Genomic DNA, 27,853 nt, shown 5'->3' with positions numbered 1-27,853 from the left:
ACTGCAATCTGCTGCTATTTTATCTCACTCCTGGGATCAGCCGCACCGTAAGAAAGATATCTTAGGGAAATACACGCTGATGAGTAGACTGGGTCCACATTCCCAGATCTCTATTTGCCAAACCTTGCAACTCGTGTTACTGTGCCAGGCTTTAAAACCTTTACTACAGAGTAATAAATGTTTGTGGACTATGGAAGGTTTGCTTTGAAGATGTCATTTTCCCCAGCAATCTTTTGTTGGTTGAATATATAGTTCACACATATTGTGTTTCCACCTACACGGCTGGAGAAGCCCTGCAGTCAAGGCTGTTCCAGGAGCAGGGAAGAAGGCTGCGTTCCAGGAACTCACTGGAACTGGAACAAAGAACAGCCCTTGGAAAGTCTACACAGTCCCATGCACAGACTGCTTTGCAGATGCCCTGTGCTTGGAGGACATTAGACACTTGTTTGTATCTTTATCTTTTTTATTTTTCCTCTCAATAAAGTCCCAGGGTTTTGAGCATGGGCTCCCCTCCCAGGCAGCGTGCCCCGTAACTCTGGATCTCTCCCCAGCTCCGTCTCTCTGAGCTTCGCTCTCTCCTCCTCATAAAAGTCCCAGTGCTTTTTGGAGAGCAAAGCATCTTTGAAAAGCAATAGCACAATAAACTGCAACTGCCGAGACAGCCTCAAAAAAGCTCATTTCCAATTTCTTATATCGCAGAGAAAAACCTTGTCTGCTCATCTTCATTACCAGCATAGGCTCACGCTGTCAGTATTTAACGCCCATCATTAAGAACGCTTTCTCTGCACCCTTCTGATAGGCAGGGACCTCACTCATGCCTTAAGTGAAGTTCTGGCAGTGATTTTATGGGTTGTTTTGAAACCTTTTCTGGCATTTTTCCAATGGAAAAATCACTGTAGTCTACCTTGCTAGAAGAAACGGATAGCTTCACTATATGGGATTTTATAATTTATCATGCCTTTATGGCATCTTTAATGCTGTAATCTGGGGACTGACAGACGAAATGCGGCCTCCCTTTAGGCCTGAGAAAAGAACAAAGAGCACTCAGGCAGCAAAGTGTCTTCTGCAGGGAAAGCAAAACACTTGAGGACAACAATGAAAACGTAGGAAAAATCCACACTTCTAAACCTGCCCAACAGAACTGGACTGCAGTTCAGAGACCAGGCAAGCACTGGTTCTAGGCTTTTATAAAACCTGTAAGTCTGATTTTGCTGTTGGCCATGGTAAGTTCTTCAATGTGTCGAGACATGAAAAGTGGAGAAAGATGCCAGAGTGCAAAGCTTGCTGCGGGAAAAAAAAGAGATGACTCAATTCTTTGTCTCACAAAGCATGTCAAAGATATTATAAAGTACTTGCAGATGCTCAGCCACTCAGCTTGCCTGATTGGCTAAACATCTGAAACCCTGTAATTTTGAAGAGAAGGTACTGTGCCTCATACAATGAAATAATTGGCGGCAGCAGAAAAACAGATATGGTTATGAAAAGGAGAGAGGACCTTCTAAAATGTTGGTTGCTATTAATAGCTGATTAACCTTAACACAAAATTAAGCCTTTTTTTTATTACCATTGCCATTCATGACTGTGTTGATACAGCCTTTCTAAAGACAGCCACGTAATGGGATCACGAGACAGAATGTAAGCAACAGCCAAGAAGCTTGGGGCTAAACCCTCATCTCTCTTACAAAATGAATTGGGGTCAAACTAATGTTCACATCAACAAAGGCTGAAAAGCAGGTACTTCTGAGCTTGGACCCCACGTAAAAGAGAAATCTAAAGCATAAACACCCTGCAGATTTCATTTGCCTATCTGTTTGGAAGACACAAGCCCCTCTGCTGATCAAACAGGATATAGGAAATTAAGAACAAGATAATGTCATTTGCATGGTAAATTTTCACAACTGCTTTACAACGCCAAGGTACAAAAATTTCTATGTTGGTGCCTTATAATTCCCCACTAATAAAGACACTGCAGAATTATGACTATTATTACAGACTAAAGCTAGCAACAAAGACGTAGAGACCCATGAAGAACAACTAAATGTGTTTAACATCAAGATAGTCCCTTAAAACTCTTTATTTCACCACACCAAATGGTTTAGGATGCTAATGCTTTGCCACAAAGGCAATTAGGTGGATTTGAGATCTCTCTGGAGAACTTGGTGACAAACACATCCCTGAAGATCCCCAATGACTGACAGAATTTGGCATGTCTGTGGTCATCGAACCATCCCAAACTGCAGTGCATGTTCTGACCAGATGTCCTATAAGACATGAGCCAGCTTCAACAGTGAAATGCTTATCTCCTTGTTAAAGGCATTGATACCCTTAAGAAAAAAATCACAGAAGTTAAGATAAACATTACAATAAGATTTACTAAAAAATAATGCATCTTACTGGCTGAAGTTCCTCTTACAGCTATTCAACAGCAGTCCACATTATAAAAGTTACCATTATTGTATCAGTGCAAGGTGGAGAAGTCAAGACTCATTGACAAAAAGTCACTGAAATCATATATCCTCACTTTACCCTACATTTTAGGTTCTAGTTGTTAGCCTGCAGGGCTTTTTTTTTTCCTCTTTATGCTGCCAGTGCTATCAGTTACACATGGCCAGAGCCTTCTGAACAGCTAGCCAGCACAGTCCTTCTGCTGTACACACAAAGAAAATGCTGAACATGTAAATTGTTCCCCCTTTATTTGCCACAGCTTGGAAACTTGTCAGAAGCTTTAACAAAAAAGTAAAGAACGGAACTGGCCCGGCTCTCAAAGACCAGACTGCAAGCGTACCGTTAGATGTGGCCTCACACTGCGCTCGCTCATTGCCAAGAACCACTCCAACCACGCAGCACTGCAGTTCTGTGACTGCTTGGACCCCAACCCGCCCCTAACCCTGTTACTGCTTGGATCCTGAAGCTCCTTGCAGGAAGGATGGATGCACCCCCTGACCGGAGCTCAGGAGCTGGAGGTAACTTCCAGCTCTGCCACAAACCCAGACAGAGTGAAAGCCCTACACTGTGCTGTCTCATTTCTAAGACAGAACCAAAAGTGCTTCTTTCCCGTACAGTGCACTTACAGTGCATCTTCTCCCTTCAGAAGCATTAATGAGACATCTAAAGCACAGACAGCTAGCTTTGCCTGGGACTTTAAAACCAAGAAATTGTAATTTTTCTTATTAAAAACATCATTGGGAAATGCTTAGTAATTCCAGAGCACCAAAAGGTGCTTTGAGGACAACAGGCTGAATACTTCTGCAGGACTCCCGTCACTCAGCTCACGTTCCCACAGTTCCGACATGCTTTTTCTTTCAACACTAAATATTATTTGTAATTACAAGAGGAATTTGCTAATAAACATGGCTGATGTTAAGATATAACTAAAAGGAGTTTATTCACAACATTTTTCAAAACATCGTTTCTCTCCTATACTGCGTTTTAGAGGGGTTTGCAAACACCACCAGTATATTTTGACAACTACTTTTTGGAAACAAAGATATCAGGTGCCCTTGAAGAAATGTTCTGAATGCTTTCAACAACCCAAGGCTTAAAACTGTTTGCTTTACTTTTAGCTGGAACCAAAGGTGAAAGGGAAGGGGGATTACCAGGCAGGATACCTCACACAGGGACAGTGACAGCAGAGTATTTTCTGGTATTTGCACTGAGAAATGTCACTGTGTTGATAAAGGCTCAGCCAAGTGTTTGCACAGAGGAAATGATTTTCTTGCTCCAAGATAGGGCAGCATCTAACGCACATATGATGCTGCTGAGAGTACTGAGTGCCTGCATTACTCTGGACAAGTTCAAACCAGAAGTCTTCTCCTTTGTGCTGCTATGGTTATAAATCACACTTTTGATTTTTCCCCCCCTCAACATTTTAAAACATAACAAAGAAAAACAACTGTTTCAAACTTCTTCACATGTAGAGGAACGTTATTGTACGACATTCCTTCCTAGAAATCCTTTAAGTTCTATTTATTAATGGAATTAATCTGATCATGATTTGGCTGACGCACAAAGTGTTGAAATATATCATCTTCAAAACATGTTTTGCTAATGAAATTTTGGTGTTAATTCAGGGGATATAACAGAATTCTAGAATCAGTAATAAGAGCCAAATAACAAATGTGGTTCTTCTGGCAAAAAAGCATCATTCTCTTCCCCTTCTGTTGTGGGTTTGTAGCTGCATGCTCTCCATCATCCATTTCTTTCCACAATCTGCTTTTTGATGTGGAGTCCCCAGTTGGCCATCTACTTCTGCACTAAAATATTCTGACCATTTTGCAGCTCTGCAGCACTTTCAATCCCAGAATCCGAAAGAATTTCACCAAAAAAAAAAAGAAAAAAAGAAGAAGAAGAAGAAAAAAAAGAGGCTAGGGTTTCATAAATCACCTCCAGGTATCTCTGCAATGCAATCGGCTACATGCTAGAGCTGAATCCAGGCAGTAACCGCTGCCAACAGCATCAGAACAGTTAGCTAAATGTTCTCTGACCATTTGACAGTGCTGAGCTCTGGCTGCTGTGGATAGATTGCTATCAGGATGTAAGACAGCTAGTTTAAATTTAGCCTTAATAAGTTTACACAGCACTTACATCACCAACAGAGCTCCTGCATAGACGTTCTCAAGAGTTCAGCATCCGAAAACTACCAAAATCCCTGCATAAAGCATCACAAATAGGTTAACAGGCACTGCAACTTAAGAAGCTTTTCCAACCATCTGCAGGGCATTAATATAATTGTGCTCTCAACTAATCCTGCCATCTAAACCCATGGTTCCTAATCTTTGAAGTGTAAGCACATTAGGGGAGCAGCATGGCACCGAGACCAGGTGAGCATCGCTGGCTTTGCCCCATGCCAGGCCTACTGCAGAGCCCTTGTGCTGTGCTACAAGGAGTGCAAGGCCTGGAAAGTTCAAAGCCAAGAGATCTGCACAGCACAGAGCTGTGCTCCTGGGGCCATCCCGTGTGCCAGCGCTGTCATAATCCCAGCAGGCTCGCATTCACCAGCAGAAGGAGGCAGCAATAGCAATTGCACCTCGTTGCTCAGCGCTGTGTCAGATCACTGCAACTTGGATGCTCGCTGCTGGATGCTGTAATTTGGTGGTATCCGAAGTGGATACCTCCTAAGCCACAAGAAAGGAAGTTCACCAGCCAAGCTTTTACCCTGATTGTATGACTCTGACAGCACGAAGCTTGGCTTGCCCTAGGCCAGACAAATCGCAGTGCAATACAGAATGCCAAGTACTCTAAGCATGTCTCAAACTGACCCAAATTGAGGCCATGTGAAGACTAAAAGGGTTGCTCAGATTGGGTTTTTAGGTTGTCAAAAGAAGCAAAATGTTCTTAAGTTTCTTTACCTCTTTTTTCACTAATGCTTAAGATACCATTGAAAATAAAATCAAGACTGGAGACGGATACAATCATGAAATAAGAAGGACTTAGAAAACTAGAAAAGAGTCAGGAATTTGCATTAACATCAAAATCATGTACTATGGCATCCACATCTGGATATCACTTTACTGACTAAACGTGGAACTTCTCTGAGAGCCAGTTGGTTTCTGTAAAAATATATTTCTCCCTTTGAAAAGAATAATAAGTGGAAGGCCTTACAGGAAGTCACCCAATACCATATAAAGGATATTGCAATCTGTTCCTCAATGTTAGCTTAAATCAACGTTATATTTAGCAATTGCCTGTTTTTCAGTGATAGCCTTTTCAATAGCTCCTCTGTAAGGCTTATAACGTATTAAGAATTGCTTTGTCTTTAGAATGTTTCTTCAATCAACTCTCATGGTCTTCAGCTTACCCTGGGATAGATGCCTTTCCCTATCCCCAGTACATCTAGGATTCCACTTCACCAGGAACAGTTTTTTTTTGCCCCAGGCTAATAAAAAGCAAAGTATTTCTGCATATGCTTGTCTAGAAAGTATGTGTGGTTCTTAAAAATACAAAGTGATTGAATATTAAAAACATCTCTTTACTCTTGTAGATGTATGTGCAGCAGTTCATCTTCCTAAGCATTTTCTGCTCAGATATCTGGCTTTCAGTTCATTACCAATAAATCAGTGGTTTCAAAGGAAGATTTTTTTTCCAGTACAACCTTAATGAGACTGAACAGAAGTTCCAGATCTCCAAATATAACATCTGCAATTTCTTCCCTGTGTTGACCAAATCTTAGGAGACACAGCACCAGGACACCGCTCAGAAACACCGTGCACAATTCCCCTTTGGTTTGTACGTATTTCATTATATTTGGAGACATGATGTCTAAATTAAGTCTATAATGGCAGAAAACACATTTACATGGAGAAGGATTTCACAGAATCCATAGCCATTAGTGTTCAGAAGCTGCTGTTACTAACAGCTGAATTGCTTCCATTAAAGGCAACTTTGGTGAATCTATAAATCCAATAGTAGCACGCACACCAGGTGTGAAGAAAAGAAGCTGGCAAACAGTCTCAAGCATGTTTTACAAAGCGATAACTGACAAATGGTGAATCTCAGTGTATTCCTGACCACATGGAAGGGGGCTCCACTGTCACAATGCTTTTGTACACCCAGTTGGCCACTGTTATGCTGGGGAACTAACAGTGCCTGTTTGTAAGTGGCATCATCCCAGGTGTACTCCAAAATATAATGGCACTTAGCAATATCCTATGTGCAGATCCCAGAGGAAATAAAACCCACCTCCATTGATCCAACTCGGATAACAAATTACAGCTAACGCTTATATGTGTGTACCTCAGACAGAATAGACTAAAGAATCATCAGAAAGAAAATCGTGCTCCTCAAGAAACAAACACAAATGAGGGCACAAGTTTGAGAGAAAAACACCATTAAGTGCTTCATGGCAAAAGGAAAGAGAGCACTCTCCAAATAACAAAATAGCAATGTCAACCTAAGTGCATTGTCACTCACATTTAGAAGACAACATTAATTGTACCCTACGTGAGCAGCAGACAGTTCCAACATGCAAAATTCCCACCATTTCTTTTCAACACAAGAAGTCAGAAAAACTGTAGGAGTTGTTTTTTCACGAGTTCCTAGATTTAACAATGCCATTCTTTGTTTGGAAAGGTGAATGTCCCTTACTAAGAAAAAAGTCATTTTCTCCTTCTACACCATTTTTAATGAGGCGCTTTAGCTGTCAAGCCCAGCAGATTACACCTTCTCAAAGGATCTTCCTTTGCTCTTTACTACTTTGAGAGGAAAAACATTTAAAAAGAGTCCTCTGCAACTGACTGGAGGCAAGGTGTGTGAGCAGCAAGAAACGCAGCCCAGGTACTCACACCATCAGCCTCTCAATGCTTCTTTAAAGAAGCTTATAAAGTGCCAGAGAATGCAACTCTGATGCAAAACAAAGTACATAGAAATGTTAATAATAACCACCTCAATTTCCCTCATAGTTAGCAGAGACTTTGCACGCAGCTTCCAGTGGAACTAAAAGCATGCTTTCCTTCATTGTCTCCTTAATCACAAATGCTGCCATTGCTTTGTGAAAACCAAATGGAAGCTGCTGTGATGCACCATATGAAGGTGCTGAAAACACATTACAATACCTGAGTTAACATTAGGAAAAAAGCAGAGCTTCGAGCTTTTGATTGAAGTGGATGTATTAGACTTGCCAAACCCCAACTTCTGATGCAGGGACATGACCAGCCAGAAGCAGAGGCTGAATCACCCCACACATCAAAGCCAAAGTCCAGTCAATGGAATTAGCAAGTGCCGTGTGAGCAGGAACGATACCTGAGTTCATCTGCCCACTGCAGAACAGTGCAGTTAATTACACCAACCAAGCTAGTGGCATCAGCAACTAAAATCCCCAGATTACCTTGATTGCTCTGTTATTATCTGTAATCAGCTGCTGCTTCTTATCTTCAAGCTGTTGTACAACTTCCTGGAGCCGCTGTTCTGCAGCGAGCTGCTGCTGGCTGTTCTCTTCTGTCAGAGAGGAAATGGTTGTCTTAAGTTCAGCTATGATCTAAAAAGAAAACAGCATGCTAAATCTCTCTTCAGTAACAGGCATGTACTTTGCATGTTTTTATGCTTGGTAAGAGCATGGCATTGGCACATTGCTGTGCAAACCAAATATTCTCAATTATCATATTGCACACTGGCAAGCAGGAAATGTCATACAGAGGAAGACAGTGAGGCTGCAAATAACAAAAACTGCTGAACAGAAAGCATTTGGAAGAGTTTGCCGCTATGACATTCCAAAATATTTACTCATGAGAACAAAGCACATCTGTGGTCTTCAAAATATAGCAGGTTTGCAGTTTTCCACTGGCCTGAAATATCACAGATATGTGATATTATATAAATGAGTGTTGCAAATTTACAGGAAGGTAACTGTGTTGGTTTCCTACAGTGATACCTTCCAGCTCCACAGAGCCCACATTCACCTGCTGGGATGAAATGCTGGGAGAGCCACTGACTTTAGTGGACATATCCAGGCTCAAGGTTCAACTGCTGGAGCAAAGCAGGTGTATATTTTGTTTTGCCACTTAAAAAAACAAAAACAAAAAGCTGAAATAACCCATTAATATAACAGATGTGAAAATTAAAGTTTTTACTGGGTTAAGATGCTGGACTAGCGTAGGAATTCTGAAATGCGTGCTAGGGAATTTCAGCATGAATTGATGGAGAAAGATCTGCTTTGTGCAGTACTTTAAAGGGAAAAAAAATCTGTTTACTTTGCATAAACTTCAGAGGAAATTTCTTGAAATATCTTCTCTCTGTGGGTGTTAAAAGTGAATGCTCCAAGAGGCCACAGAGCAGGAGATTAGACGGATGTTGTCAGCAACGTGACCACAAGAAAAGTTGCAATTGACCCATTATTAATACTGAGCAAGAAAAAGACTATGCTCAAGAAACATCGCGGATTTGATTCAAACCCATAAAAGTAAAGAAATTCAGACATTAGGGTAAAACGTCTTCATTGTGCCAAACAGCCCTGACATATGATGTATGTGTTGTGTCTGCCCCAGAAAGCACAGAGGAATGCCAGGTCTGGTCGCTGGGTCCATCTCTCCCCAATAAAGAGAACAGTGTGTGTTAGCTGCAGCATTGCCTACCTTAAAAAACACACGTCTCCAGGTTTTTCCATTTTGAGACTATTCTACAGGCCAATAAATTTCAGCCTGACAAAATTTATTATGACATTTAGACCAGATAGTTACTGCCTTGCACTGTGCTACATAGGTGCTCCCACTGTAACAATTAAAGCCATTTCTCTTGCCCCTTGTTTAAAAATCAATATATGCTTGAATTAGTCCATCTGTTTTCTCAAACAGACCAAGACCCACTTTTGTTCTGGCACAGAGAAGCTGTCAGTGGTATAAAAGTGACAGACAAGAGGTAAATTAGAGTCTCTTCCTTAAGGTCTGACATGCATGACGTTACTTTTTGGGTTTCACAAGTTTTCTGCTATTCAGGCCCTTAATTTCAAGTCTTACTCTCTCTAAAGTTTTACCAAAGGAGGCTGTAAGTAGAAACCAAGAGCTTTACACATTTTGAAGTGTTTTGCCAACTTTAGAGTTTGCAATTTCCTCTCATTGTGTCACTGACCTCCTCTGTCCAGTTTGGAGGGTTCTAAACTCTTTTTTATAGTGCTTTTATTGATTTTAATAGAGGAATAGACTATTACTGCTACTGCTGAAAACGCCTTTGAAAGTAACAGGAAGGCACTGTGCTGAGGTTGGGAGGAATGAGAAGAATGACACCTCCATGTAAATCCTCATGGCAATTTTCTTATTATTAAAAGATTAACTTCTGGTTGCATCTCCATCATCTTTCACAGTTCAGTACTGCCTGCCAATCAAACCTAATCAAACCTGTCTTAGCTTCCTAAAGCATGTATGCAAATTCAGCACACACATTTTCACCTCCCATGTTCTAAAGACTACAGCGAAGAATATAAAAACTCAATGTAAAAATGGTTTGCTTTCAGGATTCTGCATTCTTCCAAATGTTATTCTAGGCAAAAAGTGCTGAACTAGATTCACTGAATCGTTTGAGTTGGAAGACCATCCAGTCCAACTGCTCTGCCATGAACAGGGACACCTACAGCTCTAACAGGTGCTCAGAGCCCATCCAGCCTGACCTGAGTGTGTCCAGGGATGGGCACCACCACCTCTTTGGGCAGTTTGTGCTGGTTCCTCATCACATTCAGCATAAAGATTGGGTAGGAGCAATGCTCACCAGCACAATGTCCATCCAGAACTGCAGCCCTAACATTGGCCTTGTGGGCAAAGCCCACCTGGTGACAGAGACACAGCTCTGGTATCTGCAGGGCTCTGGGCTCCATGGGCTGTGCTGCTTACAGGGGCTGCTGCTGGGGCTGCATTTCCCAGAGGGCTCAACCTATAAGGAAGACTCCCTGTGTTTGATTTGACAAACGGTTACAGCTTCACTTGATCATAAAGACCTACACTTAAGAGCAGAAGTAATTACACTTTTCATCAGGTCTCCAAATCAAATGAGCTCATGGGAAGCTCCTGTCTTCTCGTCACCTACCTGCGAGGACTTGGCCAGCTTCTGGCTGTACTCCTTTTCCATCTGCTTCAGCCGGCTGTTGGCCTGAAACACACACACACACACACACACAGAGGCACCCGATGAGCTGGGGTGAGCAGTGTGCTGCTGGCAGCCCCCCCCCGGGCACCGAGCCGCCGTGCCCATCACCAAGCCGGGACCCGCGCCAGCCCCACACCCTTCTGCGGCAGCCAGCAAACCGCGAGGGCTCGCCTTTGATCTGGGGCCAACTATTCATCGCTTGAAAGAGGGGAGAAATTGTACCTCTGCTGCCAATTATTAGAAAAACATCAAGAGTTCTGAGGATTAAAAAAAGGGGGGGGGGAAAAAGGGGAGAGAGAGAAGAGCGCGTTCGTGTGGCAAGAAGGGGAGGAAGGAACGCAGCCACCAGTTTATTGGGGTGATGCAACTGTAAAGGAAGGAAAAAGGGAAGGAAAAAGTCCCAAGCCCCAGTACAGGCTGTAGAGGGGTACAGCACCAACAGCAAGACTTTGCAGGGCAGCCTGACATCAGAGCTTCCTTTTGCCCACTCCCACTCCCCTGCTTTGTTACAGGCTGCATCAAACTGCGTGTCAGCCCAAGTGACCACAGCTCCTTCCTGCTCCTGGCTTTTCTTTCACAGCCCTGTGATCAAGAATAAAATCCACCGAAAACAAGGCACAGTGTTATCCAACAACGATGTGCTTCCTTACTTCTGGGGGAAAACAGCTTGTAAGGGTTTCCCTCAAATACTTTCTTTTCCATAATAATTAGATAATAATAATTAAAATACACTTTCAGTTGACTTTCAGGACACGACTCTGATTCCCATTTCTCTTCTAAGGTCCCACTGTACCACACTGACACCAGCAACATGTCGCTGCCCACCCATGAACTCCTCAGCACTCTCATGTTCTTGGCTCTACAATCTGAGGAGAGGTGCCTAAGGAAAACAGCTTCTTAGGGGATGGAATATTGCAAAGTGGAGTTCTGAAGCAAATTTAAGCTGATTAAGTTTTCAAAAATCAATGTTCCAATCTTTGATCTGTCCCCTCCGTTTCACGTGTCAGCCCCATGGGTTGGGGACCACAGCCACCAAAGGGCCCCAAAGCCTCTGAGTCCCACATGGGTCAGTCCAGCTACAAGGCTAAACTCGGGTTCTGCAAGCATGAGGCCCTTTGGTCAAGTAAATGGTGATACTGATTTTAGTGGACTTTAAATGTAGAGGCTTAAAATTGCAGATAGTGTTTTCAAAGCACTACAGGAGAGCATGACAAGGCTCAGATCCTCTGCATCACGCAGCTCTGTGGTGCAGCTTAGTGTAAGTATATTACAGCCAGTTAAACATAATCTGCAAGTTTATACAATGCTGCAATTTAAGGCCTTGAATCCCTTCAAATTCTGAGATTATGCAGCATACAGAGGCCTCCATATTTCACATGTTAGTCAGTACAAATAAACAGACAACCTAAGACTGACATGACAGAGGGAATCCAAGAGATGCTGAATTTCAGTGTTTCCTTCCTATCTGAAGACAAAGTACATCCTACAAGTTTATCTAAAAGCAATTACAACATTTTATTTTGCAATGGCTTCAAGAAATTCCAACCTGCAAAATACCAGTAAGTTGTCTTCAAGTCAACAACAAACACTTGCATTTACTCGCATCCTTATTTGAGCGGTTTGATTTCCATGGGTACCAAAACTCCCTGGAGATGGCAAATATGCATTTAGACCAACTCTAGCTGTCTAAAACTGCCCACCCAACCCCTATGGCCACTGCTGACTGCAGCTTTTCTCCCTGGATCCATAACACCTCGCAGCTCCATCACAAACTGCACAGATGGCACTGCAATGCTCAGCAGAAGGCGGTTTCTCCTACTTGTATCCCAGTGGTCAGCTAAAAAGTTGTAATTCACGGCCATGCTCACAAACACTCTTTTCCATTGTGTTCTCCTACTGCAGAAATACAGAACATCTCCCTTTTTCAAACCTGCAGCTGAACCACATTTAACACACTTCCAGACTATCAGCTGCTGCTTTGCAGCCTGGGGAAGCATAAACCTACAGCCCTGGGCACACATAGCGCTGCCACACAAAAAAAGTGAAGGGCTTTTTACTTACTTTTTCTGTCAGGAAAGACTTACAGCAAAGTAAATACACACAGCTGAGGATTTATATTACATTTATCTTGACAAATGAGAAGGTTAAAAATGGCACGGTGTACACAAGCAGCAGTTTCCTGGGCTTCTTTTCTCCTGGGCTGCTCGCCTCGTGCACTGCACAAAGCACACGCAGCCTCTGTACTACTTGAAGGGCATTCCCTCACTTTCAGGTTACATGCTATTTCAGAAACATAATGAATAAGAATCCAACTGGAAGGTGAACACTTGGAGGGTCAGCCAGTATTCATTAAAGTCTAACTCTTTTTATAGCAATGGGCAGCACTGCAAATATAGTTAATGGCCTTAAACTAGTTTTCCGTGTGTGAGAGGTAGCTGTTGAAATTCATGCTTGGCAAAAAAAACTTGTCAGGAATATCAATGGTAATGTCCATTTTTATAATAAAGAGGTTTAAATTGGATAAGCCGGAGAGGAATCCCACCGATTCAAAAATTAACTTCTGTTTAGTTTCACACAGTTAATACACGTTTTGGCTAAAATTATCTGATTATGACAATTTTACATGCAGTTACTCTATATTACAGACTGAGGACTTCTGCATTAAAAAGATTATGTCCTGGTTACAGTTAATTGGTTTTAAAAACCAACCATAATTCTATAAGAAGCCTTAAAGCATCCTATTGTGGTTGCTGAGCAAAACTGCACCGACTCCAACCAAATATTTCAAACAAGCATTAAAAACAGCATTAGAAATACAGATGTGACATGATGTGATGTCTGAACTAACGGGTGCCATTCTGACACCATCTGATTTTCATCTTTGCCTAAGAATAAAGTAGCAAAGGTTCTACCATGTGATCGTACCCTAAACGCAGACCACAGCATGGCCTACACAAAGAGTTTCAGGTGCAGTTTTTTGGGTGTAAGATGTATAGGAGGCTTTTAGATGTGGTTCCATTCAGTGGAACCAGACCTTTATCTGAGCACACTACAGCCAAGAACCTGCAGAAGGCTGATGGGGAGGCGCAGGGATGCTGCTCCCACAGCGCTGCAAGGTGTACAAGCATGAGGACAATGCATTCTGTTGACATCTAGGCTGTCTTGAGTGGTTATCAACAATGTAGCTGTTTATATATGATTATTAATTTTAGAGTGGTACGAATCTGTGCAAATCTTTCAGCTCCAACATGGTGATTTTTGGATGGAAAAGTCAGAAATAGGATTTCTATTGTGCTACAGAATTGATATGAACCCTCACTCCTGCAACCCAAACACAGACAGATCTGGAACAGTTAAGGATGCGCAGTGACCTCCTGTTCATCTATATAAGAATCCATCACAGTCTTGCAATGGATTCTGTGACTGCAATTTCAGCAATACAAAGCAACAGCAGTCTCACAAAGATAGCTCTTGCTGGGTACATCCATAGTCACTACCAGAGATGCAGAGCTAAGGAATCTGTTTGGGTTACTAACTATGGACTAAGCACTTCTCAAAATGCCTGCAACTCGCTGAATGATGGCCATACATAACCCGATCCTCCATAATTAGTAAGATAAAACTGTAAGGAAACTGGAGGAAAAAAAGAGAAATCAAAGGGTGGGGGAAGAAGAAGAAAGAAAATTTGCTCCAGGGAAGAAGCAACTGTTCTCTGATGTGCAGCAAAGAATTTAACATCAAAGAACGAATGTAAATGGGGCCCATTTACCTCAAAAAAAGACACACACACACACACACAAACCAACCAGCAATACACCAGAGCAGATTCTGGAATATTTCTCTTCTAGTTTGACAGCATTATGCCTTATACCAAAACTCAAGATTGTTTAATTTGACAGATGTCAAAAGAAAATGACCTTAATAATGACTAAATGTAGCAAATGATGTTAAAACAGTGTGCACTGCTTAAGGTTCAGAGATCAGCAGATCACCTTTTAAATTCCTCTGATTGTTCACACAGATTTCAAAGTCCGAAGCTTGTATTTTCCTGATGTGCCTCCAATAATGACAGTGGATGGCCTCCTTTGTCCAAACCCTTTCTGTTTCTAGCACTCTCTCCACTAGTCAGATAACAAATGGAAAACCGAATCTCTGTGTAACAGTGAAAAAATACCAGTTGAAATATGTAATTTGAGTCTCCAAAAAGACTATTAAAAGTAGTTCAATATTCAAAATGATGTTAACAGAATTAGTCAAGTTCCAAATGACTTCAAGGGTTTTCAAAATGAATGATAGAAATCCCAATCTGTCCCACAAATCCTATTAATTTTCTATTTTACGTTCCACTTTTGTAGGTCTATAAATCTTTTTCTTCTTCTTTTTTTTTTTTAACATGCATCTTAAGGGAAAAAACCGACTGCGCTCTCATTCATGTGCTAAGAACTTTTCATTCCGAAAAAATAAGAAAGAATGAATAGAAACGGATCTGACCCTCTGCATGTATGGAGAATTGCCTTTCTGCAGCGTATTGCAATTCTGTGCTTAATGGGGCCCAACTGAAAAACTGCTTGGGCACTTTGTGCCTTGGGAAAACTCTTCTCTCCAGTCCTTTCATTTGATCCAATGGTGTGCTTCGAATCATTCTGCAATTAAGTACTGAAATTAAATACATCCATTTAACTCTTCCAATAATTCCTCTATGAGACTCCCACCGCATGGTGTGCGACACTGAACTTATCCAATCCTTACACTAGAATAGAACCACTACCTTCATCAGGCCCAAGATACAAGCCTTGTATACAACACAAGGTTTCACAACCAGGTTAATACTTGCCAGTATGAAATTGTTCCATACCTTAAATACACTTTATAACAAGATGGCACTGATGCATGTGTCACACATTTGTAGGACAGACAGCAAATGCTATCTGAATCTGAAGAGGTACTGTGACATTTTGCCAGAGGAGCCGGGGGGCAAATGGCTGTTATGTTATGGCATTCAAATAAGATGAACTGAGCAATCCTAGTGAAGATGTTGAAAATGAAAAACTCCCTACCCAGTGGTACATGAAGAACAGTTTTCCCTCAGCTCTGTAATTCCATACATTCCAGAACTGTTGCTTTAAAATATTTTGTGTTTTTCTCCTGGTCTAACTAAATTCAAATGGTTATTTGAGTTATTTCCAGAGCATTGGTTATTTAGTACATTATATCCAGAGCACTGGCATTTTGTTTTTCAGAGCCTTAACAGACATAATATGCACCCAATGTGAATTTTGTGAGCTCTTACGAGCTGCCTTTACCCATCAGAAGTATCACACACTGCTGGTACCGAGGCATCATACTTGCTCACATGTGCCCTGTCTTTCTCTCCCACTCCAGCACAAAGGCATTTACAGATAAGCTTGGATCACTCAGGCCCAGATGGTTTTGGTACACAAACTGCTGACACCCAGTAAAATCATGACGGGATAGGCTGCTAAATATCTCTGATGGTTCGAGTCAAAGCTAATGCTTCTTCCACAACTCAAGGGCAACAGCATCAAGATGATCCAGGAGCTGACTTGGTTTCAAGCTTTATAACACAAAATTCCATTGGAGTTCAGAGGCTTCTGAGGCTCATGCACTTTATTGTTTGGTATCAGTCATGTCTGTGTTCCTTGCCTTCTACCAGCCCAAATTAGGGCTACAAAAAAGATTCCAGGTATCACTTTGGGAGAAAATCTGGTTTAATAAGTAGAAGGAAGACTGGTAACAAAAGGACAGACTTGGTATTACCAAGTTACGTCATCTGATGACAGCCCAACAGAAACTGAGCTTGTACTGTTGGAAAGACAAACATCCAAAGAAAGGCAAAATCCCCTAACAAATCTGTGATGTGAAGCAATCTGTGTTCCTTAGCGAGATTATGTGGGGTTATTTTTTGTAGTTTTAAACACAACAAAGCTTCCCAAGAAGAGCAATACAACTTTGTGGAGCCAGAAAGCATTTCTGTAGCAATGACTAAGTGTACCCAAGTCCAGAAAAGTCCCAATTAAAAAGAGAATTGCTCAATCATAAAGGCAATTAAAAGCATAAATAAGACACCGTGAGGCACTTAATGTGCCCAATGTTTAATTATTTATCTGCTCTTAGTCCTGCAGCTGTAGGTCAGAATTTACTCTTATGAACTAAATACAGGAGAACTCCTGGGGATTTGTACCTTATTCATTTTCAACCAGACACCCAAATTCATTTCAAATTCACACAAGAACTGCAACAGTTTCACCTAAATCAGATTTTCTACAAGTTAAACACCCCTCCTACACTCAGAAGTGATTGTGAAACTACTTTGATCTCTGTTCCCAAATTTATTGCTCTGTGTAATCCATGACAAAATATAATGTGATTTACTGTATCTCTATATGACAGCCCAGCAGCTGACAGAACTTAATAATTTAGCATAAGAAAAAAACCTTCTGGCACCAAAATATACAAATCATAATTGAGGCACTTTAGTATCACGTTACAATGAAGCATATGCGGGCTGATCACAAGAACTTCAAAACAATTAGAATTCTTTCTCACCCATTTAATGAAGGTGGGTATTACTCCGTGACATGTTCTACAGCTGTAAGCAAGTCATTCTGGAACACTTTTGTTTCTTTACGTTAAAGGCTCTGAAGGACTCAAAGTGTTTTTATCCCTTCCCTAATTTATAAATACTTCTTTCTCTACTAAAAGGAAAATCAAACAAAAAGGCCACTTGTAGCATTGCTCTACTACAGGCACACAGAGAGCAAATAAGAATACGCAGTGTCTTCAAATTGTATCAAAATTTCAATATGCAATAGAGATATTTTATGTTATTTTGGTCCTAATAATGGAGCCCTTCTCGCAAATAAATCTATAATGAGTAAGTTTGATGTAGATGCTGACCTAAGCAGATACATCTCATGGGGTAACATTTGCTTTGGCTTGCACTGACTGCCATGTCTGGGCACCTAGGCCAGATGGCATTCATTCAACACATCTAAATAAGACAGCACAGAGCTGTGAAAATAAGGAGAATGAGCTAATGATTCAATGAGACTTAAAAAATGCGAAATACACGAAGTGAAAGGTGTCAATCAGATCAAAGCCTCCATCATGAAAAGAGCATAAACAGGAACCTACAGAACTGCTGCAGTGATGTCCAGCTCCCATAAGATTTTAGATACAAAGAGAACCATTTTTGGTAGTTAGTGAAATGTACAGTTGGCAGAGAAGAACAGCATCTACAGAGACCGTATTAAACAATGTAAGCTAATGGAAAACATGCAATGCTTATTTTTTATGAGCAGAAGTAACCGCTTAGGGGAAACTCAATACTTCTAATGGGATATCTCTTAGAGGATCCCTGTAATCTCTTTGAAGATATTGTAGATGTTGTATTATTTCTCTTCATCTTTTATTTATTTGCCAGGCCTGAAAAGTCCAACACCTTCATAAGTACTGACAATAGCACCAACACAGATCCTGTGAATTAAAGGTATTCCTGCGTACGCAGTATGAAAGTGTGCCCAATGTTAGGCCCAGTTAGATGGCACCTGAGCTCTGTGCTTGGCAATTAATGAATGTAGCATCATGAAGCCTGATGATAAAAGAGCTGAAACGGTCTCTAGGGCACATCATCGGTATCTTCATTGTGAACCGTAGAACTTCAAGAGCATTAATTATAGGACACTCAGGGACTTGATATAGCAGAGGGTTGTTAGGGTGGAATGGTCAGGTTGTGGTTGGACTCAATGGTCTTCAAGGTCTTTTCCAACCTGAGCAACCCTGTGGTCCTACGACACCATCTGTATTTTATTTTATTATTTCCAAAAAAGCCCCTGCTACAAAAACACAATAATGTAACTATTATATAGAATATTTATTCCTAATTAAGGAAGCAATTCCTAATTAAGGAGGTATATTTATACATATTCTTTTAAATATTTAACCTTTCCAATTTTCACCTTCAAATCTCCCAGGCATTTTAGCTTCACACAGACTCAGCACCAGATGTTGGTGGATTATAACAGGTATAGACCAGAAAACATGGTAACTGTCAGGTTTGATTTAAAGTAACATAAATCTCAGAGCACAGGTAACTGCTACACCATTAAAACCTACCAGAGTGGTCTGCACAGCCCTGGTCAGGCTGCACGTTTTCCTGGGGTCCTCTCTGTATGAAAGTCACAAAAGTATCGTAACAGAAGAATTGCAGCTAAGGAACTCAAGTGCTGGGCTTTCCTTTTTTTTTAGTCAATACACAAAAATGTAAATTACTTCTCCACAAGAAAAGCAGCACTGAAAAAGAATTAGATGTTCCTGGAAGCCGCATAAAGATTTAACGGGATGAGTCAAAAAAAAGTCTCTATTTAACTATAGAAAAAATAAAGTCAGTAAAAAGCTAAATGCTGAAAATTATTTAGAGGGGGGGAAAAAAAAGTCTTTTCTCCCGCTCCAGTTTAGTCATGTACACTGCTCAGAGAGCTTTTTTATGAGCTACTTTCAGTGTTCCAAGGTTGCTTCCTTTGAGCATTGTTAGCATGTCTACTGATCTGCTAGGGTCATGCTTTCTGAATGCTCATTTGCTTTGCCAAGAAAATACCACAGACAAATGTTACAAACAGTTGCGTTAGCCAAGCTTCACATCTGCACACACTTAGAAATGCAGTTTGTCTCTTTCTTTCAGTAATTTCTGGCAAATCTGACAACGCTCATAGGCTTTGTAGGGTCTGTTCCACCTGGCTGATCAGTGCTGGTGCTGTTAAGTGCTGCTGATGCAACCTCTAGCACACCTGACTCCCTGCTGCTGAAGTGAGTCATTACTGGAGCTTCAGTGCAGCAGTTTGTCTGTTTAATACATTTATTTCTTAAATAATTTGTTTCATTTCATCGTAATGAGGTATGACTTCAAATAGAAAAAAAAGTCACCACCGTATCTGAAAATGCTATAATCAACTTGATATAATGAAATTCAAGCAAATTAAATCTATATGTTAACAGCTTTAAAAGCAAATCAAAATCACTATGATTGAATGCAAGTGTTCCTCTGAAGCGGTATTTAAGATTCCTTAGCTAATATACGAGAAATAATTTGGAGAAACTGTCAAGTAATATTTATGTTAGAGACAGATAACAGATATTATGAAAGTGCAGAAGTCCTAAGAACATGATAAGTAGCTTCAGATTCTCCATGCTATCATCTTCAATTTCTGTCTGACTCATGTCCAGCACAGCTTATCAGACATTAAGGACATTACTGCTTATTATCCACATCTGATAAAGATGTTCTACGTTCTAACACAATAGCCGTATTACATCTTACAGGGTGAGCAATACAGGGACTACACAGGACTGGGCTGTGGCACCCAACCTAGCCAGACTGAAAGCAATGTGCCATACTGCCCTGCAGCAGCACAACCCTATTGCCACATCACACATGTGGTTCCCTGTGAGAGAAGGAGACATAGAAATGATGAAAAATGCCTATCAGACCTGTGAATATCCATATCCTCAGCTATAACTTCTTACACCACCAGGAAGGATGCAGATGCAAAATGAACATGGGATACTTCAACTGGTCAGGCCCAGACAAGGAAAAGCAAAGACAACTAGTTTGATAGAACAGCATGGAACTGTGCATATGGAAGCGTACCATACTGCATTCATAAACTTAACTATTCTACTTTCATTGGGGAACTTTCTGGCATCATATGCCATAATCACCAACAAAATTAACCAAAATACTACAATAAGCAAGATCTCATCTTTTCTGATGCTTAAAATCTCAACTTCAAAGGTCCCAGCAAAGAACACTGCTTAGACAAATATGGAAGAGATGTCTACAAAAACCAACACCTATTTAAATGCCCAGTGTGCCTGCAATGAGAATTGGTTCTCCAAACTCTTCTCCCCACTCCATTCCCACTGCAGCAGGGCTATGGGGAAGGCAATACCATAGGATTCCTATGTCTCCTTGTACTGTTTTTATTTCCACTGGAGTTTCAGCCAGTTTTTCCTTTTTTTAAAACAATTCTTCCCAATTTCATGAAGCAATACGCACAAGAATCAGTATTACTCACAAAACAGACCACAGAGGAACGAGCTCCTTCACATGGGAATGAACTGACCTTCGGAAATCTGGACATCCATATGACTATTTCAAAGCCTAAACAGTGAAATCCAGCTTCCTCTCGGATTTTTAAACAATCTTTAAAGACTTGGCAAAAGGAATTAAGTTTGGAGGACAAAACTTTCTCCCACGTTGTCCTACATTTCGAGACTTGCTTGTTTTAAAAACGAGTTTCAAGATTCGTGCTGCAATTAAGGTGCTTTACTCCTTTTCCCCTCTCAGATAGATCCCTATCTAAAATTCTAAGGCTTTTAATAGGCTCTAGATTTGAAAGTAAGTTAGCTGAAATTGTTCCTTTTGACCTTTAAATGGAGCGTACCCTTTCAGCTACTCTGATTTTGTGGATTTTGTGGCCAATTTCTACAGCTCTGCATTTGGGAGACAGAAGTGAAGAATATAAGAGGGAGATATGAAAGCAATGCAAGGTATTTCTTCATGTCTATGAAAGACTTTCTAACATTCTTTTCCCCCCTTATTCTTTACTCAACGTGTGCTCTTCTGATTAGAGGTAACAAAAAGAGAGAGAGAGAAGTAGGTTAAATTAAGAGCAGTTAATAAAGCTTCAAATTAGCGATTTTATTTGGAAAAATAGGAAAAAAAATCCAACAAATTCAAAAAATATATATTTCTGACAGAAATGACAATTCAAGACTATTAAAGATATTTCCCCATGAAGGATTATTTGTAACTTTAATTTGAGGATGTAAAGAAGTTAACTTTTCTTTTGCTATACTACACATGTAAAAAAAGATCAAAGAAAGAAAAGAATTGAGATTCAAATTCCATTTTTAAGCAAAAATGACAATGTCTTCCTGAGTTAAAATTAATCCTTTAATGATGAATTTCAAAGGTTTAAATACTTTCTGTGACCTTGGCTTTAAATAATTATGCCAAGCGGAGCTTTCCTTACATTCAGAAAAGATTCTGAATTGTTGATCACAGCCATTTTAATGGCTTCAGGCTGGCTGATTTCCAACATAATCCTCCCGACGCTGTTTAAAATTACAGACCAAGAACCTGACACAGGTAAATGAAATGTCACTTTCACAAAGGCCATTCAGACAGTGTGTGCAGATCGTTAATTTGTGCCGCTGTACGTCAGTGGGCAATAAAATGTATCACTCATTACATTAACGAATATAAAAGATACTTCAACAACTTACACACACCCCCTTAGTACACTAGCAATATTAAGTAGGCTTTTTTAGTTCAGTCTTTGAAATAAAACTAACGTGTTTTAGTTCATATCATCCCACATGTAGTGAAACACTTCAATTCAGAAGCTGGTAAATTAAGGTTTTGCCAGGAAACCATCGATGCACTGATATGCAGTGACCCCTCTGAACAGAACAAGGATGGAAGCCATGATGAAGCTGAAACATTTATTTCTATTTTCAAACCTTTCACACATCACTTGCTCACCTGATACACGCAGACAATAGCAGGCCAGACACTGTTAGCAACTAGACCTTATCTCCTGGCAATTTTAGCCTGAACTTCCCTTATGTTCATAAAATAGCTCAAATTGAAAGGGACCTTAAAAGCCCACCCAGTTCCAGTCCCCTGCCATGGGCTGGTTGTCACCCACTCAAGGATGCTGCCCAAAGCCCCATCCATCATTGCCTTGAGCAACTCCAGGAATGGGACATTTGGAGGGAGAAAAAGCATAGTTAGAGCTGCCCTTTCTGCTCTCTCTAGTCCAATAAACTTTAAGCAACCAGCCTAGTCTTCAGCTGGGTTTCCCCTTGCAGTCATCTGGAGTTTAAAGGTCATGGCCATCCTGCTCACAGAGCAGCCAGAAGGTGAATAACAGCCACAGTGTGACCGCTGCCATCGCATCTTCAGACAGAATACTTTAGCTACAGGATCACAAAACGTCCCGTACTCACAGTGATTGTGGCATCTGACAGCAGCTGTACAGCACATTACCTTGTTCTTTTCCAACTCAAGTGACACGTATGCATTTTTACATTATCACAACTGTGGTTATCTGACTTCTGAGGCAATCACTCCCCACTTGCTGTGCCGCAAGAAGCAGCCCTAGATGATTTCCTTACCTTGTCCAAGGTCTTCTCTGTCTCTGCAGCGTGGGCCTTTTTCAGGTCCAGCACCATCCTTTCAGCCTCTGCTTTCAGCTGACTGACCGTCGCCTTCTGATCTCGCGCTGCCCTCTGCTTTTCTTCCTCCCTCTGAAGGCTCAGCTCCATCAGCTGCTGCTTCTGCTGAGCCTTCACCTGAATGAGCTCTTCCCTCAGCTTGTGGATTTGGTTCTCCAGATCACGGATAACCTGAAACAGAGAACAGCTCTTTCAGGGAAGCGTTATACCCCAAGACCATACAGTGTTTGAGTGAGAGCCCTTTACTTACAGGGAGAAGGGCTACCCTGATGAACTCAGTAGCTACCATTTCTATAGGATGGTAAGCTCTAAAGTGACAAACGTAGCACTCAGTTTTTTAATAGCTATTCCCATGGAAGTCCTGCTTGGAACAGTAATAATTATTCTTGTTGAGAGATTATTCCTCATCTTCATTTTGTTTTAAAAAGTCTTCTTTAAACTTGTTTCTCTGTAAGGGAAACTTTGTGATAATACACAACTCAGAAGATTCCTAAGAAATTTGCTTCAATGTTTAGGATAACATGCCAAAGCTCATTTAGAATACAAGGAAAAATCATTCATGAGTCACATGATAAGCCAGGATAAATGAGTGAACTCCTGAGTTATTTACTCCATTCTATACCCAGTAACTCCTATATAAAGACACTGGAATATTAAATAGCACAGTGCAGCATTTTCTACTGCCACATGGAAAAAGCAATGGCACCAAGCTTCCAGACTCAAAACTGGGGAGCCACAAGAGTGAGCTGAATGTTACAGGTAAAGTAAGAGTAATCAATATGCAAAAGAGCATTAATGTTGGACCTAATAGATGGCAAAAGCAGATTTGGTTCTATTAAGAAAGAAGAAAGAATCTGAAGACGGGGTGATGGCAGCGAAACTAATATGATTACGGGAGTCCTTTTGGAGCAACTTCACTGCTAGTAAGATGATGTTAAGAGACATCTAATCTCCCCAAAGTGACTGGGAAAAGCTTACACTGGGGATCACAGACACAGTTCTTGTCAATTACCTTAAAATGAGTCTGGTTCTCACAGCCAGATTTCTTTCCCATAAACAAAGTCAGTGGCAGAAGCAGCTTACACCCGAACAACTCGCGACAGAAAACAACTTTCTGTGACACGGATATCTTAAAACTGCTAAAGGAAATGAATCCCAAACTTTCCATCGCTGCTATTCCACATGTCAGGTTTAATAAAGTATTATTAGACTTAAATGTGGGCAAATTAGTATTAGCAGAAAAAAACCCACAACACAAGATGACATAATTTTCAGTGGAAAATCCAGGAAATATAAAACTTCAGAAAGACTGTGAGGGTTTTTTTTTTGCTGCTGTTTGGGATTTTGTTCTTGTTATTTTGGTTTGGTTTCCTTTAGTAATTCTGGGGGAAAAAACCCACAAAAGATTTGAATCTCAATATTGTTCATTGAATTCTTCTTCTGGATGCTCAAATCCACGCAAGGTCCAGACAATACAAGCATTCTGTACAATGACTTCATCAACATAAAGGAAAACAAATAAAAAGAAACCACCAGCTCACAGAATATCCCACGTGGAACAGAAATTCAAGTATTTAAAGTCAACTGTATGACAGGTAGAGGTTTCATATGAATTTTTATGGCACACTTGTATGTATGTACACACATGCGTGAGTAACAGTCCTATAGCTGAAGAAATTGCTAGCTGAGGTGGTGATTTCTATTCCTGTTTCAAAGGGATAACTTAGAATTCTAACTAAGAATATCTGTGCTGAAATAGTGTCATAAAGAGGGTGGGTCAAAAGCCCACAGCAATTTGCCTGTAGGGAAAAAGCAGACTTGAAAGAAAAGAGAAGGTTGCTCACTCACTTTGGCCTATTTAAAATGGCAATAAATGTACTGCATGTTATTTGGAAGGAAAACATGTGCTCTCAATTTTAAAAAGTAAATTGCATAAGAAAATATAAAGCTGGCAAAAAGTTCAAATTAAAATCTGTTGCTGAAGTTTGAAACTCAGTCCAGTTACATGCCACAGAGACGAGAAATAAACTGAGTGAGTACACTCCAATTAAAAGAAGATATATTATGGAATCATTAAATGGTTTGAGTTGGAAGGGATCCTTAAAGGCCATCTGCTCCAAATCCCCTGATATCATCAGGGACACCTACAGCTCCATCAGGTGCTCAAAGCCCCATTCAGCATGAGCTGAGTGTCTCCAGGGATGAGGCACCCATCACAAATCTGGGCAACCTGTGCCAGTGTTTCATCATCCTTATTGTAAAACAACTTCTTCCTTATGTCCCATCTAATTCTCCCCTCTTTTAGTTTGAATCCCCCTGCCTGGCCCTGCTGCCACCCTTCAGTACCCCCACATCCTTTCTGGCAGGGCTGTGCTCCTTCCTTACATACCCCAGCTTATACTGATGGGGGATTCCTTCTAATTTTCAAGAGTTTCTACTTCAGCCTGATGAAGCATTTCCTTGGATTGGTTTCTAAGGAAGAGGCTGCAGCACGGCTGAATCTTTCACACTCAGCGATGGAACACATAGACTTCACTGTCTCCCTCTCACCGGATGACACAGCAAACCACATCTAGCCCACCAACACACATAACTTTGAAATGCCCTCAACAGCGTTTGAACTCACAAAACCACGGAAATGTGGAGTTAAGATAAAACTCAGCCTTATTCCCAGTGGCTCAGATCTAAAGTGATGCAGGAGCTGCTTCAGCAGCTTCCCCCCAGCAGATGAAGTCATAGGAACCGTTAGTGCTCCTCACTGCTGCTGAAATACTGCATCTCTTTTAAAGAATCCTGCGTTTTTCAAGTGGATCACAGTAACTCTTCAGGCTGAGTTTCAAATGTGTTCTGCGCTGGGCTCACTTGGCTTCAGCTGGAGATGACTGCATAGGTCTCTATTTTGCAGGTTTTAATTTTTGCTTGGATGGAACTTAAGAAAACAAACCTCTGAGCAATTCCATGGACTCAGCTCATGATCATCACGATCCTTTCTACTAGGATTCTACTAAGCTTATAACCTAACATATTAGTCCACAAGTAACAGCCCTACTTTAATAGCCAATATGCAATTTCTGCCTCTCTGAGCCAACACTTGCTCAGCATTTTCTCACCTGGAAGGAGATAAAAATCGATGCACTCGTTGAGCAGTGCTCTATATGAAACCATCAGCTGTACCCTCTGAAAGGGAGATTTGTTTCTTTGTGTCTCATTATGCTGGCTTGATGTGACAGAGATGGATGACATAACAACAACATTTGTTATTGGACAGTGGATTATTTTTGAAAGGAGATCAGTCCAGTAAGGGAAAGGAAGTCTGCAGTAAAAACAAACCTCACTTTGATGATGAAAAAGAATTAAAAGGAAAATAAGGAACAAAGCACAAGAGTTATTCAGTGGTGACAATGACTCCCCTTTTTAGTCTAGCATTCCAGAAGAGATGGGAGAAGAATCCCCTTCGAGTCAGCAGAGCAACTGGTGACACATTCAGTGTAAAATGACTTAGAAAGATTATCTGTTGGAAATGGGGAATCTGAAGTACTTTAACTTTCTTGTTAATAAACAAAGCTTCGTAAAGTGCTGAGAAATAGAACAAGTTTCTCTACCATCACAAAAAAAAAAGCAATGTATCTAACATAAAAGACTACAAAAAAGTAAACAAATAATATTTGTTTGCAGCTCTAAGCTAAGAAAAAAAAATACAGCCATAAGAACTTCAAAGATGTGTAATGTTGGTTTGTGTTCAAAACAAAATTGGTTTAAATTAATGAGTCTTGCTATTGCAGTCTCAGCAAGAATCAGATTTGCACTTGATCTCTGTTTTTTTGGGAACCATCCGTGCGATTTTCACCATTAGGAGATAAAGGAACTGGGCAACAAAAGCAGTTTCTGAGGGGCAGGCACAAACCCAGTGGCTCTCCGCTCCTTTTGTCCACGTAACATCCTGAGTCACCCACTGGGCCAGCACATCTGCCTTCCTCCCAGCCAGGAGAAGTCAGCCAGCTTGAAGATAAGCTTGTGCCTCCTTTCTGAAGTGACAATGACTCAAAATATACACAGCAATTCTGAAAACAGCAATACTTTCTCCTTGAGCTACAATCCAAATCTGAAGAAATGTGAAGTCCAAATCCATACCCCACAACTGTTTTAATAATTCACAAGACATTAAAATCCTGTATCTCAAGTGTTTAATGCCAGTTTTCTAGACAAAACACCTCCGAGCATCAACACTAGCAAGCATCATAATCACAGGTGAAACACAAATTCAGAAGGGGACGCAAGTGATAAGAGGGAGAAAGGGAAAGGCAAGGAAGTAGAACCAAGATGGCAGATTCAAGGTAACACACAAGTGATTAACGTAATAACGCATGGCTAATTGTGGTCAAATTTCTGCCATTATTACTTTATAACTGAAGAATGATTTAATGCATTCTTGCTGTATTTCTTGGTCAGGAAGTAAGGTTGAATGCAGTGTGGGAAAGGCAGTGGTTTGTACAACAAACTACTTCCACAAATATCGTGGACATTATCACACGGGTAATGATGTGGGAAAGCCCAAATTAGCAGGAATAAGCAATAAACAGCTATTTAGCTTTCACAGCACAATCTATTACACTGTCAAGTTTAAATGCCTTTGGGTAAGAACACACAGACCCATAAAAGTGGTAATTAAGGGAACAGATAAATAAAATGGTGTAAAATGAAGTGAGAATGACCAACAGTTCAACAGCCAACAGGTAGGCTTCAACCCCTCGGAGTGCTGATATCATTTTCCAAAAACCAAGTTGTTATGGAGGAAAAAATACCCACTGAAGTACATTGATTCTATTGCACACAATCCTGATCACAAGTCTACTTCTTGCTGGGAACACTACAACACCAGCAAAATTAAAACTTCAATACAAAAGAGCTGGACAAAATGATACATAAGCACACATTAGAATGCATGTCCAAGTTTCCTCCTTCTTGAGGGGAAAATATCTGTCCATAACGTTGCTGTTGTTGCACAATTAGATCAGCAGAAGACATC

At 40.7% G+C, this 27,853-nt stretch overlaps 1 protein-coding gene across 1 annotated transcript in view; it reads right to left on the bottom strand.

Annotated features, from left to right (window-relative positions):
- CEP112 (centrosomal protein 112) overlaps positions 1-27,853 on the bottom strand; it is a 131,795-nt gene that overhangs the window by 30,920 nt on the left and 73,022 nt on the right. The window contains exons 21-23 of the mRNA XM_072351644.1: positions 22,768-22,998; positions 10,507-10,569; positions 7,823-7,972 (exon numbers count right to left, since the gene is read on the bottom strand). Coding sequence (XP_072207745.1) covers positions 7,823-7,972; positions 10,507-10,569; positions 22,768-22,998 — 444 coding nt within the window. The remainder of the gene's footprint in view (positions 1-7,822; positions 7,973-10,506; positions 10,570-22,767; positions 22,999-27,853) is intronic.

Source organism: Excalfactoria chinensis, chromosome 17, assembly GCF_039878825.1.
Source record: "Excalfactoria chinensis isolate bCotChi1 chromosome 17, bCotChi1.hap2, whole genome shotgun sequence".
NCBI lineage: Eukaryota > Metazoa > Chordata > Aves > Galliformes > Phasianidae > Excalfactoria > Excalfactoria chinensis.
Note: the sequence above shows the minus strand (reverse complement) of the source record. Positions and strands in the feature narration are given on the sequence as shown.